An 18920-nucleotide genomic window follows, 5' to 3' on the forward strand; every position below is an offset into this window, starting at 1 on the left:
TCCAGGGCACCAGGTGGCAAAGAAAACATGGCACAGGACTGGAGAGAGGTGTGCCCGCGCTGGCTGGGGAGCTGGGGAGGAGGGAAGCTCCCTGGTCTCCAGCAAAAAGTGACGCCCGGGGGCAGGCTGGCTGGTCCACCGTCTGGCTCGGGCTCCTTCCCTGCTCACCCTCTCTGCCTCGAAGGCTCCCCTGTGCCGGGGGCCCCGCAGTCCTGTCCTGGGGGGCAGACCCCCATGGGGGAGCGACGGTTAGACTGCCCCCCCCCCGCCCCAGCGGCCGCTTTCCCAGGCACAGGCCCCAGGCCCACGTCTCCACCTCTGTGTTCCCAGCTCAGGGCCTGCCGAGCAGATGCCCAAGCCTTGGTTCACCAGCCAGCCAAGTAAGACAGCAACTAGAGCCGGCCGGTGTGGCTCAGTGGCCGAGCTTCGACCTGTGAGCCAGGAGGTCACGGTTCAATTCCCAGTCAGGGCACACGCGGGTCGCGGGCTCGATCTCCAGGGTGGGGTGTGCGGGAGGCATGTGATAGAGAGAGGATTCTCTCTCGTCGTTGATGCTCCTATCTCCCTCTCCCTTTCTCTCTGAAATCAATACGAACGTTAAAAACTAACAAGAAAACAACTGCAGGAAAAAGCCGAGGGCTGCGGCCAGGGGGGGGGCTCTGCCGCCGAGCGGCTGAGGCTGTGGACACGCCTCTGATCACACGTCTCAGTTTCGCTCACTGTGAAATGGGGAACATCCAGCTCGCAGGCCTGCTGGGAGGAGACGGGTGACTGAGAAGGGCTCCGCAGAGCGTGACGTGCCCTCCGAGGTCCGGGGACATCGGGGCCTCAGCCGGAAGCCTACGCAGCTGAGGCGCTCGGCGGGGCGCAGGAGGCTGCCTCCGAGACAGGCAGGTGTCTGCAACCTGAGCACGGGGTGGGCGCGGGGCTGGTTCTGGAAGAACGCCATGGCGAGGGCAAGGCGGGCCCCACCCTCAGAACAGTTTCAAGTTGGCCCCTCCAATGAGACCACGAGCGCTGGCTGGGATGCTGCCGCCAGAGCAGGGCCCCTGCGGGGCTGGCACTGCCCGGGGCATCAAGCAGGATCCCTCCAGACGCCCGAGGGTGGAGGGCAGGTCCCGGCGCAGACCTCCTACCCGCCCCCGGCTCCGTCTGGCTGACAGGGTTCCTGACTCCAGCCCTGGCACTCCCCCAGGTTCTACTCAGACCCCAGGGGGAAGGCGGGCAGTGGTCCCGCACAGCCTCCCGCTGCCAACCCAGAAACCAGCTCCCCTCACTCCCCTCGCGCACCGGGGAACCCCACGTGCCATCCCGGGTTTGCACTTAGCTCTGTGTGAAACCAAATAATAGTCACCATTCGTCGAGTGCTTCCCTGGGCCCGTGCGAGGCATTAACAGTTTATCATCCGCACACGAGCAAGCACAGGGCACACCAGCTCGGGCCCGTGGCCGCTGTCATTTCATTCAGTCCCCACAGCGCGACAAGGGAGAACAAGCTCGTTTCACCCGGGGAAACTGAGGCTCCAAGGGGCAACAAGCAGGTTCTCCAAGAATGGCAGGGCCCGGGTGTGGCGTCAGCCTGGGCTCCTGGAGGCCGGGGTCCCCTCCCCGACCCTACGCGTAATTGTTCTCAGTCAGTTCATCTGCAAAATCAAAGCGGTGGATGAGACCAATGCATTTCTAACTGTTTTTAGTCACAGGCTCTTTGTTCAAATGAAGCCTTGAGTGGAAATGGACCGTGTCCGATGGATAGAGACAGGCTCCGCTGGAGAGAGCGTGGGAGTGGGGGTGGCCTGCTCCACCCGTGGGGCTCCCCGGCCCTCCTGCGGGAGCAGAGTTCGGGTCCTGTGGGGAAGTGACCGCTGCCCCCGGCCCTCACAGGTCCTCCAGGCAGGGGTTCTCTGAGCTCCTCATCAGGGACAGCAGGTTCAGGGCCGAGACGCCGGGCACGTGGCCCGCGCAGATCTGCAGCATGCGGACCAGGCGCTGCGCCATGGTGACTCGAAAGCTTTCCACCTGCGGGGAGAGCAGAGCAGGTCAGAGCGGCCACACAGGCTGCCCGAGGGGGCTGGGGTCGGAGACGTGGGGACAGCTCAGGGCACCACGGCCCATCACAGCCATGACCCTGTCCACAGCACACCTCTCCACGCAGCTTGCACCATCTCAGCTTGAGTCCCTCCAGCACCCTCAGGGACAGCTGAGACGACGAGCCCTTCTCTGCATGGACGACATGTCGGTCCGGCTCACTGCATTCTGAGAGGAGGCCAGTGCCTGACTCATTTGTGCTCTCAGGGAGCAGCACGGGGCCCTATGGGCGGGCTAGAACCTCATTTCACTGGGCGCATCCCACACCTCGCCGAGTGGGTTTCCTCATGTGTAAAATGGGGTGATAATTCTGCCACACAAAGGCCTCAAACGATGGCGAGGCCCAAACTTGGTTACGCAGAGGCGTGTGCCCGGAAAGACCACACGGGCAGGAGGGGAAGGCCGTCCCGCACTGGGGCTTCCTCCCGGGGAAGCCAGGTCCGTTCTCAGCGGTCTGCGGCTGCAAACAGACAGCAGGCCGCAGACCTGCTCTCAATTCTCAGGCGCAGGGTAGCCCAGGGCTGGCGTGGCCTGCCACCTACTGGCCACACACAGAACGGCACCACCCGCCACAAGGTCAGCACCCACATGCACCTGCCGTTTCTTTTGGCAAAAGTCACAGATTCTGCTAAAACTAACGACGGCTCTTGCCTACACCCAGGATGCTCAGTTTCACTGAGAGGTCAGTAAAGTAAAATAAGTTTTTCTCGCCCAAGTTCACAGGTCCCCTGAATTCTACTCTCAGATCAGAGGGGTCCACAGGCTCCAGAACCCCTGGTCCCCGATACTCGGGATCCTCCAAGCAGCCCCGAGCGCTGGCTGCCCGTTCCCTGCGCCCGGACCAGTCCTCACCTCCAGGTCACAGAAGAGCAGGGGGCTCCGGTAGGCTCGGGCCAGCTTCAGCACGGTGCTCCGGTGGACGCTGCAGTGGCTGTCCCGCCCGGCTGCAAAGAGGCGGAGAGGGCTACGCTGTGAGCGCCCCCTGCCGGCGGCCACTGAGGAACCCTGGGCAAAGCAGCCCATCTGACTAGTCAGGGGTGACAATCCTGTCACCTTCCCTTCAGGGCTCTGAGATCAAGTTAGCAGACAAGGCGGAAAGGGCTCTGAAAACATGGCTTCCTCGTCTATAAAGTGAGGATGGCAGCAGCCCCACTGAGTTACTATGGAGACTCGGTGAACTGATATATAAGTGACCTGGCACTCATTTATTCACCAACGCTTTTTATTTTCATTAAAAAATATTTTTTTAAATTGAGTTTTTTAGAGAGGGGGAAGGAACAGGGAGAGAGAGAGAAACGATGTGAAAGCGAAATATCCATTGGCTGCCTCCTGCACACCCCCTACTGGGGATCGAGCCCACAACCTGGGCATGTGCCCCGACCCGGAATGGAACCTGGTGCAAGGGATGATGCCCAACCAACTGTGCCACACTGGCCAGGGCTACCAATGCTTTTGAAAATAAACCGTGCCAGGCCCTCCCCAAAAGGGGCTCACAGTTCAGCTCAGACACACCATCCGTGCGGGACGGGTACCCGCAGGGCCCAGATTGCAGGGCTGGTCAGGGAGGCCTTCCCCAGGACGTGGAAAAGAGGGGTTAGCTAGACGGACGAGGAAGAGTGCCTGAGAGAAGCAGCATGGCTCAGGAATATGACTATGTAGGTGTGAACCTCAGCTCTCCCACTTTCTGCTCTGGGGCCCTGGGCAGGTTGCGTCACCTCCTGACCAGTCTCCTCAGCTTCAGAGGAGAGAGAACTCCCACTTCGAAGGGTTGCTTGTGAAGAGGAGTGACACAGAAGCACGTGCTCAGAGCAGTGTCTGGGCGGTGAGAGCTCAGGGAAGGTTAGCGGGCACTGTCCCCACTGCTAGGAACAGCCGCGGAGGCAGCAGGACTTGCTCAGAGAGCCACGGGCTGAACCAGAGCGGGAGAGTCAGGAGGGGAGGCGGGCGGGAAGGCAGAGGCCACGCTGCAGAACACGCTGCGCCTTGACAGGAGTTTGGGTTTTACTGAAACCACTCGGCCACTCCAAGCAAGGATCAGCAGAATTAACTCCGCGGAATGCCCTGCTCAGCGGTGCTCTTAGAAAGACCGACGGCAGGTCAGATTCCAAGGCCCGTTCCTCCCATCGGCCAGGCGCCTCAGCAAGGAGGGCACACGGCACACGGCCCTCGGCGGGCGAGGGGCGCACTTACCACCTGTGACCAGGAAGCCCACCTTCCCCAGGAAGAAGGTGGCGTCCACATGGCGCAGGGACTCCTCCACGTTCTGCAGGCTGGGAGGCCAGGCCAGGGCGAGAAAACAAACCTTACAACAGAGAAGGCAGTGCCCCACCCGTCCCCACCTCCTCTCATCCCATCCAGAGCGGCCAGAGACTGAGGAGGTGACAGGACTCTGCCCAGAGTATTGGAATACTGTCCTTTCATTGTGCCAAACTACTTTTAATTACACCTCCGTCTGCGTCCCCCAGGAGGGAGAGGGCCGACCTTCCCCCTGCGCTCCACAGGCCGGCTGCAGTCCTGTCCCCAGGGTTGCCAGCACCAGAGGGAGGCCAGGCCAGGCCACTCCTGCTGCCACGGCCATGGCCCCACACTAGACTGGGCTCCTGATCCCCCACAGGCCTTAATAGTCTTTCTTCTAAACACACTATCCTTTTTACATGAACTCTTCACCTGGAACATGGTGCTCACTCCCATCTTTACCTGGCCAAGTCCGTCTCATCTATCAGGTGTCACCTCCACCAGAAAGTCTACCCTGACTAAGTCCTGAGCGTCAGAGGTCTTGTGTGGGCTCTCACAAGTGTTCGAAAGTCCCGCCTCCTCCTGCAATGGACTAGGAGCACACTGAGGCCAGGGGTCTGTTTCTTTCATCTCTGTGCCCGCTGCCAGGGACCGAGTGAACCTCAGAGGGCATTAGTTAAACGACAGGGGACCCTGCTGGGATTCAGCAGTGTCTTCCAAACATCTTGCACTGGCCACTGGCTCCCCCTCCTCACCCTCTAGGTTAACCCCAGGCAGCCTCTCCCTCCTCTCCTTCCCACCATAAGTGACGTCGCTGTCCCAGCACACCCCTAAGCCAGGGCCACCTGAGCCCCGACAGCCCCACCGCCTGGCTCTCACCTGTATTTGCTGTGAAGGTTGATCACAAACACAATCAGGTCAATCCGGGGGCGGTTCACATTGGAGGGCAAAGGGAGGGAATGGGCCAAGTGGCTGAAAAACAAGAAACCGCGGGACTAGAGATACACGCACCCACATTCCCGTGACCTTTCACACGCTGTCCGAGGCGCCCGACCTCTTCAACGGATGCCCTTCTGGGCAAGGCTCCTCAGGCGAGCAGAGGGCAGGGCTGCTCCCCCCAGATTACTTTCTCCTGACGCCTCTGGCAGAAAGGAGTTCTGTTCAGTAGCCGCCTTGGTAAGAGGGAGCTTTGGGTAGAAGATGGCATGGGCTAGCCAGCAACGCTGCATGCTGGGAGGGAGGCCAGGCTCAGAGACGAGTGCTGAACTGTGAAGATTAGGGGCTGAGACTGAACTCCTTTGCAGGGCGACAGAAGGGGGGTCAAATCTCAGTTCTGCAAATTACCAGCTGTGTGACCTCGGATAAATCACCTCATCATTCTCCTGGACTTGGGCCCTGGCTGTCAGATGCCCAGCTGAAGGTTTCTCTTGAGCCCTCCATTTCTGTCTATTGCCCAGCTCCTCCCATCCCCTACCTTATAATTCAAGAAACATCAAAAAGGACTGCCCAGCCGGTCTGGCTCAGTGGTTGAGCCTGGTCACCTGAACCAGGAAGTCACAGTTCAATTTCTGGTCAGGGCACACACCTGGGTTGCCGGCTTGATCCCCAGTAGGGGGCATGTAGGAGGCAGCCAATTAATGATTCTCTCTCATCATTGATATTTCTCTCTCTCTCCCTCTCCTTTCCTCTCTGAAATCAATAAAAATATATTTAAAAAACGAACAAAAACACCACACACTCCTAAAGTCCAGTTACCTAGAAATTACTATTAATTAACATTAGAGCATTTTTCTAAACATCTCTTCATGTACACAACATACTATACACATTCAGACATTAGAATAGATATAATCTAAAAATAGGATAATAGGCCCTGATCCGTTTGGCTCAGTGGATAGAGCATCGGCCTGCGGACTGAAGGGTCGCAGGTTCGATTCCGGTCAAGGACATGTACCTTGGTTGCGGGCACATCCTCAGTAGGGGGTGTGCAGGAGGCAGTTGATAAATGTTTCTCTCTCTCATCGATGTTTATAATTCTCTCTCCCTCTCCCTTCCTCTCTGTAAAAAATTAATAAAATATAAAAAAATAGGATAATAGTATTAATTTAATTTTATTTGCATTTAATGAAAGCAAAATAACTAAAGTAGAACTGAAAAAATTACATGAACTTAGATAAGTTATTTTATTTTATTAAAAAAATATTTTATTGATTTTTTTAGAGAGGAAGGGAGAGAGATAGAGAGTTAGAAACATCGATGAGAGAGAAACATCGATCAGCTGCCTCCTGCACACCCCCTACCAGGGATGTGCCCGCAACCAAGGTACATGCCCTTGACCGGAATCGAACCTGGGACCCCTCAGTCCACAGGCTGACGCTCTATCCACTGAGCCAAACCGGTTTCGGCTAGATAAGTTATTTTTTAATCACAAAGATTGTTTCCTGAAAGAACTGAATTAAGAAAAAATTATGAAAAAAATTAATAACTCGTTATCTTTTGAAACTATGTTTCAATTTTATCTATATTGGCTTGAGTCTCTATTATGAAAAATGAGAGCTATTAGTATATATGCTTACATTTTGCTCTAGCTATAACCTTGGATCTAGGCTGATGAAGCTGCCACTCTGGAACACTGCTGGTCGCCATGGGAGAGGCAAAGGGCTCTGAGGAGGCTCTCACTATCAATTAAATAGCTCACCAATAAAGAGACGATCATTTTTCTTTTTATTTTTTTTTTAAATGAATCTTTATTGTTCAGATTACAATTGTTTCTCCTTTTTCCCCACATATCTACCCACCACCCAGTTCCTACCCCCCCCTCTTCCCTTACCTCCCCCCCCCGCTGTCCTTATCCATAGGTGTATGATTTTTGTCCAGTCTCTTCCCATACTCCCCACACAGACACCCCTTTCCCCCTGAGAATTATCAATCCACTCCCATTCTATGCCTGATTCTATTAAGTTCACCAGTTTATTCTGTTCCTCAGATTTTTAATTCACTTGACTTTTAGATTCACTTGTTGATAGATATGTATTTGTTGTTCATAATTTTTATCTTTCTTCTTCTTTTTCCTCTTTTTAAATAATACCTTTCAGCATTTCATATAATGCTGGTTTGGTGGTGATGAACTCCTTTAGCTTTTTCTTATCTGCGAAGCTCTTTATCTGCCCTTCAATTCTGAATGATAACTTTGCTGGGTAGAGTAGTCTTGGTTGTAGGTTCCTGCTATTCATCACTTTGAATATTTCTTGCCACTCCCGTCTGGCCTGCATGGTTTCTGTTGAGAAATTAGCTGATAATCGTATGGGAGCTCCCTTGTAGGTAACTAACTGTTTTTCTCTTGCTGCTTGTAAGATTCTCTCTTTGTCTTTTGCTCTTGGCATTTTAATTATGATGTGTCTTGGTGTGGTCCTCTTTGGATTCCTTTTGTTTGGGGTTCTGTGCGCTTCCTGGACTTGTAAGTCTATTTCTTTCATCAGGTGGGGGAAGTTTTCGTTCATTATTTCTTCAAATAGGTTTTCAGCATCTTGCTCTCTCTCTTCTTCTGGTACCCCCATAATTCTGATGTTGGTACGCTTGAAGTTGTCCCAGAGGCTTCTTACACTATCTTCAACTTTCTGAATTCTCTTCTCTTCATGCTTCTCTGGAGGAGTGTCCTTGGCCTCTTTGTATTCCAAATCTTTGAGTTGATTCTTGCAATCCTCTAGTCTGCTTTTAGGTCTCTGTATAATATTTTTTATCTCAGTCAGTGTATGTTTAATTTCTAGTTGGTCCTCATGGAATTTATCGGCCTTTTCCATGAAATTCTTAAAAAACCTTATAACCGTGGTTTTGAACTCTATGTCCAGTCGCTTGTTCTCCTCCATTTCTTTGGTTTGTGATCTGTTTCCTTGCCTTCTCATATTCTCTGCTTCCCTAAGTTGGTAGGGTAGTTTTGTGTACTAGGTGTCCTATTGGTTCAACGGGTCAGCCTCCCAGTTACTTGAGGTGGACACTCTTGGTGTACCCTTGTGTACTGTGTGTCCCCCAGCAGGAGCTACAGCAAGGGCTAGTTTTCTCCTCCTTTGCTTGGGCGGTTTTGGAGCAGTCTGACTGGAGCTGCAGTTGGTTAAGCTGCTCCAGAACAGGCCATTTATATGCAAAAGCCGCTGTGTGGAGCTGGGGCGGGTTTGTAGAATGTGCGGGGCGGGGCCTCAGGGAGGGGCCTCAGGGCTGGGCGGGGTCTCAGGGCGTCACTAGGCTGGGGCGTGGCCAACGGCAATGGCTGCCGTCAGCCGTCTCTGCCTTTCCACGTTTCCAAGTCCCTGCGCCCCGCGCTCCAGCGCAGTAAACAATGATTGCTGGGCGCACCTCTGCAAAAAAGTCACTCTCACTTTCCGACCCGATGGCCGAGAGTCCAGCTTCTCCCCGTAGGTGCCTGGGTCCCCCGAGTGTCCCCAGAAACTGGATTTCAGAGTGATCAGGAGCTTGTCTCCCTGCGGGTTGAAGAAAAGCCGCGCACCCAGCCGCCCGCCGCCGGCCCGATTTGCGTGCCTCCGTACCTCAGCTTTTCAGCGATTGTGCTTCTTTCTCTTCTTAGTTGTAAATCTTCCACTCAGCCAGCTTTCCCGTGGTTCTGGGTGGTAGATGTTATTGTCTTTTAGTTGTATTTTTGAAATTGTTGTGTGAGGCAGCAGATTAGTTGTTTAACTATGCCGCCATCTTGGTTCCTCCCCGAGACGATCATTTTTCTGCTTATACCTCATTGGCCAGAACCAGTCACATGGCTCCACACAACCACAAAAGGTCAAAAAGTGCAATTCCTAAACCTGCTACAGGCTCCAAATGCAGAAGCTGGGAATACCTGGCAACAGCATGAACAGATGATCACGTGGATGATTTGCCTTTCCTGCCGAAAAGTCTGAAGAATCATTTACCCTTGAAGTTCAACAATTTAACTTGACATAAATGCTGTGTCTGTTTTTCCTGGAATAAGATATATATTCCCTTTTTTAAATTACTTTTTGTTATATTCCCTTTTTAATGGAAAAATTAAACTCTTCACTCACTTCAGGGGAGTTTTCTTCTATTACATCTTTGAATACTTTTGCTGTGATTTTCTCAAATCTTCCTTCTTTGTAAGCAATTAAGTGCTCAACCACATCTATTCTGATTCTTGCTGTTCCTATTTGTTAGATCCCATAGGATATTATTTTTGGTCCTTTTTTGCCCTTAGCTCAGCAACCTCCCTTTTCCTCTCATTTCGTTGTTTTATTATTTGGTCTTTGAATGACTCTTAAACATCCAGGTTCGTATTACATTTCTCAATGGCACAAAATACTCAAAAAGGAGCTTTCTTCTTTTTCCAGAGTGGGTTCTTCATCAGATTTCTGCATGTCATGTGACTTACCCTTTTTGGCAAGAGTTTCCACGACACTTCTTTCCGTCTTGCTCAATGCAGGCAATTTTGTCCACATTTTCCATTTACCCTGATGCCAATTAAATGAATTATTTTTAAAAATCCTTTCCTATTTCTAAGCTATGGCTTTGAGGTTGTTGGTGGTGTTTGACGTTCTGCAGCCCAAGAGACTGGCAAGATGGGTCAAGAGCAGATACTTAGAAGATCATGTTCCCTCATCAGAGATCATTCAAGTGCTGTAACAGGTTTATTCTACCTAGCAAGGGCCATTTCCAGTTCCCATGGAGGAAATGCCCTTTAGATCTGGGTCATTCTCCTTCAACATGGACCTGGACGCTTATCTTCCTACCGGGGCAAACAACACCCACAGACATACTCACTTGACTCCCATAGTCTTCTACTTCCCCTCAGTTAGAAGAATGAAAACAAAGTATACTTCCTTAGTCATTTTTTCTCCAGATTTGGAGGGTACATCCACACTGCTCAAGACACTGGGGAGTCACCAGAGAACAAAAGTCAAAGTCCCTGCCCTCAAGGGACTGGCCTTGGGGTCCGTGGCCTGGTAGACTGGAAACAAATGAACAGCGACCAAGGAAGTTTCTTATGGTGCCGAGTGTTAGAGGAGAACCAGTGCGTGCCCGGGAGTGATGGAGGAGGATACCTTAGACAGGGCCCTACCAGGTGCGGGCAGGGTCAGCGAGGCAGACCGCGCGGCTCAGGAAGGTTAAGGGGTTGGCCCACCCGCTCCACCGGGGCCCACCTCTCCACCCGGGCGGCTCCTCGGCTCTCCCTCCCGCCCAGGCCAGAGCTCAGACCACAGCCGAGCGATCGGACACCCCCAGCCTCTGCTACTTACACCTTCAGCGAGGAGGCGCAGTCCTCCTTGAGCATCGAGTCGGCCAGCTGCTGCAGAAGAGCATCCTCCTTGCCCACCAGCTGCCCAGAGAGAGAAGGCGGCCGATGTCCCTCTGGAGGACATGGGGATCCGGGCACCGACCGAAGGTGGCCACGACCCCCGGCAATCTGGCTCCTGCGCACAGGGCGCCATTTACCGAAAGAAGACTCCGCCAGGCACAGGCTGAGCGCCTGAGGTCTACACTAAGGTGACCAGACGTCCCGCTTTTTAACAATTTGTCCCGCGTCCCGCGGCGTTTTAAAAACGTCCCGATTTTTGGAAAGAATGCACGACAAGCTAGGGAACAGCGGGAGAACGGGAAGGGAATATACGGTTTTCGGCGGCCTTGTGGCTATTTAGCCAGGATATGAGTTTTATATTATTTTTGTTAATTTTATAATGTTAAACTTAATAACAAATAATTGTTGAGAACTGATTATCGAGAACTGCTTATCAAAATTCGCATTGTTGATCAGTTGTTAGAATTCGACCACCATTGTTTGGACTTAATGACCAATGGCATTTTTTGGGATTGGCAACGACGAAAACACTTTGTAACTGTCTCTCAGACGATACACATCGTACTGCGTGCTAGTAAGCTCATTAAACAAGTGATGTCATTACAAATCAGCTATTCAGATAATTTAGGTAAGTAACTTATTTATTTATTTCATAAATACATAAATTTCCTTTAATTTAGCAGACAGTACTCGTATTATTTATATTTTATAGTGGCAGCAAAAAGTCTAGCGCTGGCCTTGAAAGTGACACTTACGACTTATGTTACGGCAAATTCATGACCTTTTATTTATTATTATTTTTAAAAAAATATATTTTATTGATCCTTCACAGAGAGGAAGAGAGAGGGATAGAGAGCCAGAAACATCAATCAGCTGCCTCTTGCACACCCCCTACTGGGGATGTGCCCACAACCAAGGTACATGCCCTTGACCGGAATCGAACCTGGGACCTTTCAGTCCGCAGGCTGACGCTCCATCCACTGAGCCAAACCGGTTTTGGCAAATTCATGACCTTTTAAACGACAGCAATCTACTAAAAAAAAAAATTCACTCAAATGAGAAATATGCCAAAGAATAAAATAATACCATACATAATTTTTTATTTATTATATTTTTAAATTGTACTTATGTTGAAATTAAAAAAAATATTACAATACTATTTTTGCGTTCTATGAAAATTTTTGTTGCTCCATATAGACCAAATTTTTAATCAAGAATCCCCCCCTCGTCCAATGGTGTCCCGCTTTACCAATGTTAAAATCTGGTCACCTTAGTCTACTCCCTCTCCGAGCCTTCCCGCTGGGCACTTGCTACTTTCCGGACCCTCCTCTGACAGCATGGCCGCTCAGGGAGGCCGGACTCAGACTCAGAAATAGCCTAGTCCCTGCCCGGCTTGGAACGCGGCCTCCGGGCCAGAAACCAACCAGAAACCGGGGAAAAAGCCCGCCGCGCACCTATTGGTGGGGGCGTCCTTCCGCCTCAGAGAGCGGCTATTCCGATTGGGGCAGAATATGGCTATTCCCGCCCACCACCTCTTCCGGAACAGCGCGCGCCCGCCTCCCGAAGAGCGCAGAGGACGGGGCCCCTGAAGCACCGCCAGGGAGGGGAGGCCCGCGGGGGAAGCGGGGCTGCTGGCGCCTACCAAGATGGTGGCCGCGTTCAGGCCAGGCAGCTGGTCCTGCGGCCGCAACACCGACATCCCAGCCGCTGGCCGAACCGCCGCTCCAGTCGTGCGTGCCTCACGTTCAAACCCCGCTGTGGCCCCGCCCTAGTGCTCCCGAGGGGCACGTGACCCTCCCGGGGCGGGGTTTCCCGTCGCGGCGCCCTTTAAAGGAACCGCTACCTCCTTTTCGGAGCCGGTGCTCCAGCCCTGGCCCCGACTCTGAAGGTGCTGTCCGTGGGGCAGGCCTTCTATTTCACGCCGCGGAGAAAGAAGGTGTGCGGTGACCCAGTCGTTCATTTATGCTCATCCACCGACCTTGCAGCTGCTCAGAACAAAACCGTGGGGTCGTTCTTGGCTCCTCTTCGCCTCAACCCACAACCAGTCCTTAATTAAGCCCGTGGACTCTCATCTTAAAATGGATCCAGAAGCTGACCATTTCTCACCGCCTCGCCTACGACCTCCACTACCACCAGGCAAGCCGCGGCCTTCGCCTACTGGGACTGTTATCACTGGCTCCCCGATTGCAGCCTGGTCCCCAGGGCTCCAGGCTGTTCTCCACACAGCAATCAGAGCCACACTTCTACCGCAGAAATCCGAATAGGCCACGTCTCTCATCAAAACCCACCAGGACTTCCCATCTCACAGTACACGCACTCACCGCTGCACAGGCTTTGAGGCTCCGCGTGTTCTGGCCGCAGCCTCATCTCCTGCTCATCTCCCTGACCTCGTCTTCAGCTCCTCTCTGTCTAACAGGCCCTCTAGCCACAGGGGCCATCCGGCTGTTTCTCAAATGTTCAGAGTGTCCTCTTACCTCAGGACCTTTGCCCCTGGGGTCCCCTCTGGCTGAAATGCTCTTCTCTCAGGTAGTCACATTGCTTGTTTCCTCACTTATTCATGCTTCCGCTGCAGTGTCACCTTATCAGAGGGGTCTTTCTTAATTACCTCTCTCTAATAGCAAGTCCCACGCCCTGGCCGGGTAGCCGAGTTGCTTAGAGCATCTTCTGAATAAGCCAAGGTTGTGGGTTCGATCCCCAGTCAGGGCACATATAAGAGTCAACCAATGAATGCATAAATAAGCGGAACAACAAACTTCTCACTCGCTCACTCTCTCCTCCTTTCTCTCTCTAAAATCAATTATGACTAAATAAATAAAATAGCAAGCAAGCCCCTCCATACTCCCTATCGACCCTTTTCTGCTCTGTTTTCTCAATAGCTCTAATCCCCACTTAATACATCATCAAAAACTGTGCAGCCTCTGAGACTTTACCATACTTACAAACTAACGAACTGCTCACTATGGTTTGGTCATGGTCTTACGATTCCAGGGATGCTGGCAGAAGCCATGCGGCTCCTTGGTAAGAGACAAAGGACTTTATTACTCGGTAAAAGCAGTAGCCAGGGCTTTGTGTTTGTGTCAGTTCCCCATGTCCTGCAGCCCCCACAAAGGACCCGTCACGGATGCCTGTGCACCTGTGGGTGACATTACAGGATCTGAGGGTCGCTGCTTTCATAGTGAGTGGGAGGCCTGTTCTTTTCCCCGGGGGAGACGTTACCTCATTCCTTAACGTTGCCGGCTGTAAACACAGCCCTGAGAAATGGCCTGGGCAAAGAGCTTTCAGGGTCTTGCTGGGGTTTGTTTTTTTTTAAATGTTTTTTAAAAATATATATTTTATTGACTTTTTACAGAGAGGAAGAGAGAGGGATAGAGAGCTAGAAACATCGATGAGAGAGAAACATCAATCAGCTGCCCCCTGCACACCTCCTATTGAGGATGTGCCCGCAACCAAGGTACATGCCCTTGACCGGAACTGAACCTGGGACCTTTCAGTCCGCAAGCCGACGCTCTATCCACTGAGCCACACCGGTTAGAGCAGGGGTCTTGCTTTTTTGGCAGACTCAGGGATGCTCAGGGCCCACGGCAGATGGCTCCTCCCAACAGTTATATAATTACTTGCTCCTTATCTTTGCAACGAGAGCACAAGAGGGCAGAGACTGTGCCAGTTTGTATGCCCAGCACTTTAAAAAGTGTCTGGTACAGCCCTGACCAGTGTGCTCAGTGGTTAGAGCGCTGAAAGGTCACTGATTCAATTCCTGGTCAAGGGCAAGTACCTGGGTTGCAGGTTTGATCCCTGGCCCCAGTTGGGGCTTGTTCAGTAGTCAACCAATTGATGTGTCTCTCTCACATCGATGTTTCTCTCTCTCCTCTGTCTCTCTTCCCCTCCCTCCCTTTTTTCTAATCTCTCTGAAAAGCAGTGTGTGGGGGGGATGTGTGTGTCTGATGCATGGTAGTTGCTCAATAAATATTTGTGGAATGAATGGATTGATTTATAGTCAATGCTCCGCCCTAAGAACACGGATGGATCGGACATTATTGTGCTGGGGAAGTCAGACCGAGACCTCCAGTGTGCGCATTGCTGTGACATCTGGGAGAGCAGATGCACCCTCTCGGTTGAACCTAAATTCTTCTCACTGCAGATGAAAGTAATACCTCGCTTAGAAAGAGCTGGAAGTTAATGGCTTCATGGAACCCAGCACAGAGGAGGCTTTGATTCCCTAATGGCAAGAGGGCCGGAGGGGACTCCGGGAGTCAGGTGGTCATGAGTGCTCTGAAAGTAAAGTAGGGCAGGCGAGGGGATAGGCAGAGGTGCGTGGGAAGACGCTGCGTTAGGTCCGAGGAGGCCTCTGGAAGCGGGTGACCTTGGAGCAGATGCCTGAACGCAGTGAGAGGAGCCAATGGCCTGTATTGAAGCAGCATCCTCAGGCTGAAGGAGCAGCCAGTGCTGAGACACCAGCGAGCATTCCTGACACTTTTGAGGAACAGCAAGGAGGCTGGGGCCGATGCCCAGGTGACTGAGGCCCTTAGAGAAAAACTCTGGACCCTGGTCAGCACTTTCTAGAAGGGACAGAGCTGAGAGCCCTGCAGTCGAAGTGTGCTGAGTGCCTGCTTTGGGCCAGGCCGGGTGCTGGGCGAGTGACCCTGGCACCAGAGGTGTCATCCCTGCTCCAGGGAGCTGTCGGTGTGGGCAGATGACGACAGCCAAATGCAGCACAGGGGTGACAGCCACCGGAGCAGCAGGGCGAAGACGTGTGACGGATCCCTTGGAGCCCCTGCAACACTGCGCTGGGAGCTGATGCTGGCTGAGGCGTCCAGGTGGCCTGGTGCTTGTCACATGGACAGTGCAACAGAAGACAGTTGTGTGTAGCATCCACTGCGATGGAAGGTAGGGATTGGCAGGAAGGCCAACCTAGGCCTGGAGGTTTAGTATCAAGAACACACTGAGCTGCCCGGCCGGCGTGGCTCAGTGGTTGAGCGTCAACCTCTGAACCAGGAGGTCACGGTTTGGTTCCCGGTCAGGGAATATGCCTGGGTTGCAGGCTCGGTTGTAGAGTGAGACATGCAGGAGGCAGCTGATCAGTGTTTCTCTCTCATCATTGATGTTTCTATCTCTCTCTCTCTCCCTTCCTCTCTGAGATCAATAAAAATATATATATATATTTTAAGAAAGAACATCCTGAGCTGGCCCTAGCTTGTTAGGCACAGTGGATAGAGTGTCGACCTGCAGACCAAAGGGTCCTGGGTTCGATTCTGATCAAGGGCAGGTACCTTGATTGCAGGCTCCTCCCTGGCCTGGGCCCTGGTCAGGGCTCATGCAGGAGGCAACCAATCAATGTGGTTCTCTCACATCGATGTTTCTCTCTGTCTTTCCCTCTCTCTTCTACCCTCCCTAAAAATCGATGGGAAAAATATCCTCAGGAGAAGATTAACAAAACAAAACAAAAAAAAAGGAATCATGAGGCTAAAAGAATATCTAAAGGCCACCAATTCAATTTTTTACAGATTTATTTAAGTACCAGAGCCTGGTGCACGAATTCGTGCATGGGTGGGGTCTGGTGGCCTGCCCCAATGGGGGCCATCGGGCCTGCGGGTAGGGGAGAGGGGCTGTGGGTGGTTGGCTGGCTGGCCCTGCCCCTGATCAGGATGGGGGGCCGGTCGGGGGTGGGGCTGGCCAGGGAAGGGGCCACAGGAGGTTGCAGGGAGGCCAACTGGGGCCCAGATCGGGCCGGTTGGTTGCCACAGTGTGCACCATAGCAACCGGTTTTTCTGCCATTCTGGTTGCTGGGCTTTTATATATATAGACTAGAGGCCCGGTGCACGAAATTCGTGCACGGAGGGGGGTTGTCCCTCAGCCCAGCCTGTACCCTCTCCAATCTGGGACCCCTCAAGGGATGTCCGACTGCCCGTTTAGGCCCGATCCCTGAGATCGTGCCTAAACGGGCAGTCGGACATCCCTCTCACAATCCAGGACTGCTGGCTCCCAACTGCTTGCCTGCCTGCCTTCCTGATTGCCCCTAACCGCTTCTGCCTGTCAGCCTGATCACCCCCTAACCACTCTGCTGCCAGCATGTTTGCCCCCAACTTCCCTCCTCTGCCGGCCTGGTCACCCCTAACTGCCCTCTCCTGCAGGGTTGATCACCTCCAACTGCCCTTCCTTGCAGGCCTGGTCCTTCTCAACTGCCCTCCCTTGCAGGCCGGGTGCCTCCCAACTGCCCTCTCCTGCTGGCCATCTTGTGGTGGCCATCTTGTGTCCACATGGGGGCAGGATCTTTGATCACATGGGGGCAGCTATATTGTGTGTTGCAGTGATGATCAATCTGCATATTACTCTTTTATTAGATAGGATAGAGGCCTGGTACAGGGGTGGGGGCCAGCTAGTTTGCCCTGAAGGGTGTCCTGGATCAGGTGGGGGTTCCCTTGGGGCGTGGGGCGGCCTGAGCTAGGGGCCTGTGGTGGTTTGCAGGCCGGCCACACCCCCTGGCAACGCAAGCAGAGGCCCTGGTATCTGGAATTTATTTTCATTCTACAATTGAAACTTTGTAGCCTGGAGCGGAGCCAAACCTGGGGCTCCCTCTGAGGCAGGCCGGCAGCCATTTGTGTTGGGGTTATAATTGAAACTTTGTTGCCTTAAGCGGGTGGGCCTGGCCAGGGTGTGTGGAAAGCTTTGCTTCCCCTGTTGCCGGCAGCAACCCTGGCCTGCCCTCTCAAGCTCCATTCTGCTGCCATTTGTTTGAATTTGTTTACCTTCTATAATTGAAACTTTGTAGCTTGAGTGGAGGCTTAGGCCTGCAACGGCTGGCAGAAAGCTTGGCTTCCTCCGTTACCTAGGAAACCTTGCTCTCTGTGGCTGTAGCCATCTTGGTTTGGGTTAATTTGCATAGTCGCTCTGATTGGGTGGTGGGCGTGGCTTCTGGGTGTATCGGAGGTATGGTCAATTTGCATATTTGTCTATTATTAGATTAGATAGTTGACATATAATAAGCTATACATATTTAAAGTATATACTTTGATAAGTTAGGACATATATATACACCTAGAAAGCTACCACTAAGGTCAGGATAATGAGCAAAACCATCTCCGCCCCCCCCCCCCCGAGTTTCTCTCTGCCCCTTTGTCATCCGTCCCCCAACTCCTCTCTGCCCTCCCACTCCAAGCTGTGGGAAAGCGCCGTGGCAGCTTTGCCCACAGTGGCCCAGCGCTGGAAACAGCCCAAACACCCTTCCATGGTGAAGAGAGAAGCAAGTTGTGGTACACTGATCCGTGCCTCATCAATGAGGGGAGAAGCATTGTGCCGAGCCACAAGCCAGACACCAAAGAGTGACCCCATGGATATGAAATTCCAATACAGGCAAAATTAATCTATGGTGATAGAAGTCAGATCAGCGAGTGCCTGTGGGAAGGAGGTATTGATTGGCAAAGGCAGGCGGGAGCTGCCTAGGGTGACGGAAACATACCAGACATTGATCTGGGTGGTGGTTGCACAAGTGCGTGCATTTAAGATTAGCATTTAAAAATTCATCACTGAAGATTTGCATTTTTTTGCCCTGGCTAGTTTGGCTCAGTGGTTAAATTGTCAGGCCCATGAACCAAAGGATCTCAGGTTCGAGTCCCAGTCAAGGTCACGGACCTGGGTTATTGGTTTGATCCCCAGCCCTGGTCGGTTGGAGTGGGTGCAAGAAGCAACCAATCGATGTGTTTCTTTTACATTGATGTTTTGTTTTTTTTTTCTCCCTCTCTCTCCCCCTCCCACTCTCTCTAAAAGTCAATGGAAAAACATCCTTGGATGAGGATTAACAAAAAAATAAAATAAAATAAAGATTTGCATTTTCCTGTATGCACCTTATATGTCAATGAAAATCTCTCTGTGAAAATCAACTTATTCTCTTTGCCCCACCGATGCTGGAGAGGACCCCCACCCTTGTAGGGGCCCAGATGCTCTCAGAGCTGGCAGGGTGTCTGTGGGTGGGGGACCCAGAGTCATCTCATTCACACCTTCCCCACCAGCCTTCCCTCACTGGCTGCACTGCTTGTGTCCCCACCACTTGCCAGGGCCCAATCTCTCCCTATTTTCAAAGGGCAAGCCTCCAGACCCTCCCAGTTATCTCAGTCGGGGTCCCCTCCTCTCCAGACCTCCAGCTGGAGGGCCCAGCGGCCTGCTGGGTGGCTCCCACTCCTGTCCGGATTCCCCCAAACCCGCCCTGCCTGTCATCTCTGTACCCCGTGCACAGTGCGAGGGATCCAGAAGAGAAGGCTGGTTGCCTGGGCAACGGAGGATAAAGCCCTTGCTCT

At 52.6% G+C, this 18920-nt stretch overlaps 1 protein-coding gene across 4 annotated transcripts; it reads right to left on the minus strand.

Annotated features, from left to right (window-relative positions):
• Positions 1-1403: 1403 nt before the first annotated feature.
• CENPM (centromere protein M) lies at positions 1404-18868 on the minus strand. Of its 4 annotated transcripts, none has more exons than XM_054718570.1 (6): positions 18849-18868; positions 10574-10653; positions 5199-5291; positions 4275-4354; positions 2937-3028; positions 1404-2015 (listed from the first exon to the last, which is right to left on the minus strand). In XM_054718570.1, the coding sequence occupies exons 2-6, from the start codon at positions 10606-10608 to the stop codon at positions 1875-1877; spliced, it is 441 nt and encodes a 146-aa protein (XP_054574545.1). In that variant the 5' UTR covers positions 10609-10653; positions 18849-18868; the 3' UTR covers positions 1404-1874. The 4 variants fall into 4 exon arrangements, with proteins under 4 accessions (XP_054574545.1, XP_008142785.2, XP_054574544.1 ...); XM_008144563.3 differs by lacking the exon at positions 18849-18868 and adding an exon at positions 12275-12373; XM_054718569.1 differs by lacking the exon at positions 18849-18868 and adding an exon at positions 12087-12121.
• Positions 18869-18920: the final 52 nt, after the last annotated feature.

This window comes from Eptesicus fuscus, chromosome 7, assembly GCF_027574615.1.
Source record: "Eptesicus fuscus isolate TK198812 chromosome 7, DD_ASM_mEF_20220401, whole genome shotgun sequence".
In the NCBI taxonomy this organism is placed as follows: Eukaryota; Metazoa; Chordata; class Mammalia; order Chiroptera; family Vespertilionidae; genus Eptesicus; species Eptesicus fuscus.